The sequence below is a fragment of the Pelecanus crispus genome, chromosome 6 (assembly GCF_030463565.1).
Source record: "Pelecanus crispus isolate bPelCri1 chromosome 6, bPelCri1.pri, whole genome shotgun sequence".
Lineage (NCBI taxonomy): Eukaryota > Metazoa > Chordata > Aves > Pelecaniformes > Pelecanidae > Pelecanus > Pelecanus crispus.
The window spans coordinates 10,963,471-10,969,470 of NC_134648.1; the positions used below are offsets into that span (position 1 = coordinate 10,963,471).

The window sequence follows — 6,000 nt, forward strand, 5'->3', positions numbered from 1 at the left end:
ACATTTGCAAGTAACTGGTATTATGGAGTAGTAGTTAATTCCCTACAAATCAAAATGAAGTTGTGAGAAGACAAGGCTTTTTTTCACACTCAGAGAAGGATTTGCATGCCAAAAAGTATGTCTCTCTCCTGCTTCTGCCTGCACGCTTTTCTTCAATTACGTTCTCAGACTACCATGGTTCGATCACTACTATCATTGGCTTATGAACAGACTGAATCTCACAATCATCTGTGATCTATTGCTACAACACCTACAACTTCTAGAACTGGAAAAGACTGAAGAAATTGCAGGCTCTGTTTCCTGTTATAACAGTGTTTCTCTGTATGATGCCCAGTGCAATTTTTGGAAGAGCATTAACAAATTATTTTTGTTGTTGTAGCATTTGATAAAAAATACATCAGAGTGTAGGTGAAGATTACTTTTCAAACGTAAGGCAAAGTTTGTGGATAAGTATATTATGACATAATTCCTAATACTACATTCAATGCATGCGATCTCTTCTTTCCTAATGAATTCATTTATGCAGAGGGATAACATGTTTCTTGGAATTTGTATCTAAAATAATTGTGTAGTAATTCATTTACCTATTAACTTCTTGATAAGAACTGATAAAAGGTTTTAAAATGTTCATTCAGGATGATAAGTCTGGAATGGAAACTCTTGCATTTGGTAGTAACAGTAAAGCATTTACAGTACTCACATAATGAATTACCTGGTCACCAAGTGGAGCACTGAAGTTGAATACAGAATGACTTTGACATGGTTGACAATATCTACGAATACCAAGATACAGAATTAGAACAACAGATGCCTGATGGGCTGCTTTATGGTCAGGGAAAAACTGAGGGATTCAACAATGCTATCTTCTCCTAAAAGTTTGTGACCAACTCATGAAAAATAACCTCTCAAAGTCTGCCAGAGTGGCAAATTCCCCAAATTGCCAAAAGCTGGCTTCACTCAGTAATTTCTTTAAATAGCTTATGAAATTCTGCTCGACCCAGAGTTGTATGGTTAGCAGCACGAGAGAGAATTCCACAGCTACAAATCTCAGTACCTCAGAGCTGGGGAATTTCACTTAAATTCTGTAGGTTTTTCTTCCTCACAATGGGAAGGATAAGTGAAATCTTTGCTTCCTGTTCCCCAGGTTATAGGTATCAAGCTCCAGCTGACCACTGGGAAAATTTCAGAGATCAGTTATTACTCCTGTAATGTTAAGTGCAGGTGTTAGCCAAGAGAAATTTCTCCTCGATGTGCTGGCATCACTTTAGCCTGTAGGACTTCTTTACAGCATCACCTTCTCAAACAGCACTTTGATCCTCCCACAGTCAAAGTAAGTCAGTGACACAGTTTGTTGCAGCAGGTCTGCTTCCAAGTGTGATCCGTCAAGAGACACTAAACAGGGTGAGTCATATCAGCTATCTTGATATTGTCACAACCTTTATTAGCTTTACAGCTACCACAAAACACTGATCTTCAGAATGGAAAAGATGATAGTCAGTGAAGTCAAGTCAGGGTTAAAAGCTAGTTATTACTGACAAAGGGCCCATAATATCAGCTTTTTCCTTCTTTGATAGCAGCTGTCTCCCATAACAGCACAAGGAAAGGACCTGTTTCTGAATGAATGTAGATGACTTTTTTTTCCCTTGCTTGAGCTGAGAAGAACGAAAATGAAGATGCCTCTCTTGAGCAAGGGGTTAGATCAAGTGACCTCTAGAAATCTCTTCCAACATAACATTTTTCTACAGCTCTGACAGCAATTCTTTCTGTCCTGCATGTCTCCCCTGCTAACTCATGAAACTACGTAACGTGACTGCATAGGCTCTGGGCATTGGTCTATACAGCAGCTAGCTCAGAGACAAACACTAACCTGCTAGGTGCTGTTTCAAGATATTTTCACTCACCTTCTATGTCATCCACCACCCCTCATTTTTTGGTGATTGACACAGAAGCACCCAACCTGGGAAAGGAGAGAAGCTATTGCACAAAGCTAAGTGGGCAAGATACGTATATTCCACAACAGCTGTATCTCCTTTCCCTATGAAACCTGGAACAAAGCTTTGAATTTGCTGGACAGGATAACTTTTTTCAGTCAAGAATGAAATATTGGGTTACAGGAGATAGGTCTATAAAAGTACTAGTTCACTGCTCAAAAAAATGCAAATCAAATCCCAGAAATCATTTAATACAATCCTTTATTCACTATATCTTTTATAAAAGAGCTGGATTTCCTTTAAAAAAAAAAAGCCAGATGCTTTGTAACTGCAAACAGGTTGCTCATTTTCTACTACCTTGCTGAAACCCTGATGCCATTAACAGAGTAAAGGGTTGCAAATCATTCCCAGGAAGTAATGTCCTTACTCTACTTCTGGTGGGGACTGCCCCATTACCATATTGACTTCACCCCATCACATCTGAGTTTATGCAAGCTTGAGAGCTGCATAAAACTTTGCTCTGCCCGACCAATGTTCTTTCTGTAAACCTCTCTATGGGTATCCTTCCGCAAACCAGAAGGAAAGGCACAGAGATCTGTTGAAACTTGTCAATGATACACACAAATCACTACAAAACATAAAACAGAACAAAGGTATTCCAGTGCCTCACGGTGTACCTCATCACTTAAATGTGTTTCATCTCCAAGGACTAAGTGCTAGAAACTATAACCACATTTACACTTGAGGAACTTAGGTGCTCTAGCAACAAATGTAGCGACTTCAACATTGTATGCAGATATGTGCCTATTTTTCCAGATATGTTTCACAATGAGAATTCAGCTTTTGCTTGCATGACTTCAAATCCCCAAAGGTATATTTTATCTTTAGTTCCTGTTATGGCTAGGGAAAATTGTTCTGCTTCACATTGTCTCTCTTTCCTTGGAACAGGATAATGTGGATCTTGGTGACCTGATGTTTTCACTCTGCTACCTTCCAACAGCTGGCAGACTAACTATTACAATAATAAAGGCAAGAAATTTAAAGGCAATGGATATCACAGGAGCATCAGGTAGGAATGAATTTAATGCTCAGTGTGGATTTCTGTCCCATTTCCCTCCTGAGTCACAGAACTCAGCACTGTCAATTCCCAGAATGATTTTTGAGAAAAGGGTTCTTATACTGCAAGCTCTTGAGTTACTTGAGTACAGGAGTTTCTCAGAAGTAAATAACATATTTTAGTTTGTTCTGTTGCAACCAACAGTTTAAAATAATCTGTTCTTAAAAAGCCAGCAAGAATATTATTTCTAAAGCCACTGTGATTCAAAATAGCATGAGTTGGCCAAACTGTGTTCGTAACACTGGGAATTTGTTTGTACAGCAGACTATTTGTTACGGCTATGGCACAGAGGCAGACTGACCCTCTCTGACAGTCTCCAAGAGCCACTGAGCCAATTCTGCTGTTGCTGGCATGTGGGCAAAGCAGTGATCATCCCAGACTCTTTTCAGCAACCCTTTCAAAATTTGATGATGAAAACAAGAAACTAATGTAAATAAGAGTTCATAGACAACTTCTGAATACTAGCAGGGAGTTGTAGAACTCCCAGAAAGGAGCTACAAAGAAATAGATTTTTTTATTACATTCAGGAGTTTAAAAATAATTATAATTCTCTTGAGAAATATAAGCCACTAATTGTTACACTTTGAATTATATTTAACCATACATCAGGAAATCCCACTGTGTAAAATATTGTCATCTTCTGTCTGTCCTACAAATCTGTACAAGTAATTAGGCTGTTATAAATAGGCTGATACACAGGCTGTTGCATAAAACGGTCATGTATAACACAGTTCAGTGGATATTTTAATACCCTTTGAGAAGTCGGTACACAACAAGAAGCTTCTTGATCCTAAATTGTTCATTATAAGCAGTCAACCAGGTGAAGCTTTCAAAGCTCCACGGCCTCCCAGGCATTCCATGTTAATAAAGAAGCCCAAATTCCAGTCAGGTCTGGGTGACTAATTCCGCAAGCAGGTATGGGCATACAAGAAGGCTGCTCCCTTCAATTTCCATTTATGTTTGCTTAAAAACAGCAAAAGAAAACCAACGTTGTTCTTATGATTCACACAGATCCCTACGTGAAGGTTTCTTTAATGTGTGAAGGAAGGCGACTAAAGAAAAGAAAAACTTCCACCAAGAGGAATACCCTTAATCCCGTTTACAATGAAGCCATAGTCTTTGACGTCCCTCCAGAAAACATTGACCAAATTAACTTGTCGATAGCTGTTATGGATTATGACCGGTGAGATACCTGTAGCTGTAAAATAACATCATCTATTGGCTTATAAAATCTTGCACAGTAGATTTGCATCCAGAAACAAAGTTAGCATTTTTTTCCCAATAAATGGGAAATTAATGTCATTTGACTTTGGTAGAAGACTAAAATTTCTTGTATTGCCAGGCAGAATTTCCTTTCTAAATTTTTAAAATACAGATTTGCATCCATAGCTGACATAACTAAGCTGCATATATGCTTACCAGAACTGAAATAACTGAATATATAATCAGACAGTCCACACACTGATGTTCTGTTTGTGCACAATTACACTAATGCCTTAGACACACGCCTCCATTTCTAAAATTGTGGCCTAGAGTTTACTTGTATTTGCAACTAATTACAGAACACAGGCAAAGAACTTTTTACATTCTTCATACAACAATAAGAAACAAATGCACACAGACACACAGTGTATGCTATAATGGGGAAAATACTAAATTATTCTGATTAGTGGGAAATGCAAAGAGCAAACCTATGTATTTTATAGTTCATTACATTTTTCAGGCAAGAATTAATTCTAAAAATCTGTGACTGTTTCTAATGAAATATGTAAATGATATGGTTCTAAAGGTAAAATTTTAAGAAAAAAATATGGAACATTTTCACAGTGTAGGTCACAATGAGGTCATTGGAGTATGTCAAGTAGGCAACGATGCAGAAAGTCTAGGTCGCGACCACTGGAATGAAATGCTCTCATACCCTCGGAAACCTATTGCTCACTGGCATCCTCTTGCAGAGGTAAGACTTATTTCTTGCTTCCCCATTACTATAATTGTGAAAATTCTTCCATATGGCATTAGAAGTTGAATAGAATGTTATGAACAAAACCAAGATCCACGAGCATGCACTGAATCCTAGAAAAGGGCTCGGAAAAAATGATGTTAAAAGTCAAACATAAGCAAGTTAAGTCTGCTCCTTTCAATTTTAGGGGGACAGTAAGTAATTAATGTCTTTAATATATACATGAAAACACCAAACATTATACACTGGATTAAGGGTTTGGTTTTGTTTTTTAAATAGGATCTTGGGTAACTTTCACTGATAATTGATATAAAGAAACGGACCTCGTTTACCAAGACCTTTTTTTTTATATATATATAGCAACCTGATCTGACTTCTTCTCTTGTAAGAATATATCATCCATGCCACTAGCACATCTCAAGGGATGCCTAACTGCACTGAAAAAAAAATGTTTAAGTGTCTCTGGAGATCTGAGGAGTTGATAAGAAGCCACACAATCAGAAAAGCTTTTCAAGGTTCCTATGTTTTTTTGTTTTGTTTTGTTTTGTTTTTTGTCTTTAGGGCCCTATTCAGCAGAAATGTTATGCAGGTCTTCTGCGCTTGGATGGCTGCCGAAGAGGCTTCCTCACCCTTTTAACCTATTCAGCAGAAATTTGGCATTCCTGTTGAACTCTTTCTTAGCCATATCCTCAGGGGCTATTCCACAGAGTCCAGTGGGGTAAAGATGTCCTTTTAATCCCTCTGTCTAATCCTCTCCCCAATACAGGGAATGCTAATCCTGATTCATGAGACACAAAAATTCATCAAAGATCTAACTAAATTGCTTCCTGAGAGTTACCATGACTTACTTTTATTGTTGTTATCACTGGCTAAAGTCAGGCAGTAATCCTAGTCAAAAGAAACTACTATGTTTATGAATAGCCACAATGTTACCCCAGTGCTGAAAGACAGGCAAGACCGTTGTATTCATATCAAGCCAGGAAGAATGCCAT

At 37.9% G+C, this 6,000-nt stretch overlaps 1 protein-coding gene across 1 annotated transcript in view; it reads left to right on the forward strand.

Annotated features, from left to right (window-relative positions):
* The window catches only part of SYT9 (synaptotagmin 9), a 68,323-nt gene extending 62,646 nt beyond the window's left edge, over positions 1 to 5,677 (forward strand). The window contains exons 4-7 of the mRNA XM_075712662.1: positions 2,880 to 3,000; positions 4,060 to 4,231; positions 4,876 to 5,005; positions 5,570 to 5,677. Coding sequence (XP_075568777.1) covers positions 2,880 to 3,000; positions 4,060 to 4,231; positions 4,876 to 5,005; positions 5,570 to 5,677 — 531 coding nt within the window. The remainder of the gene's footprint in view (positions 1 to 2,879; positions 3,001 to 4,059; positions 4,232 to 4,875; positions 5,006 to 5,569) is intronic.
* Positions 5,678 to 6,000: the final 323 nt, after the last annotated feature.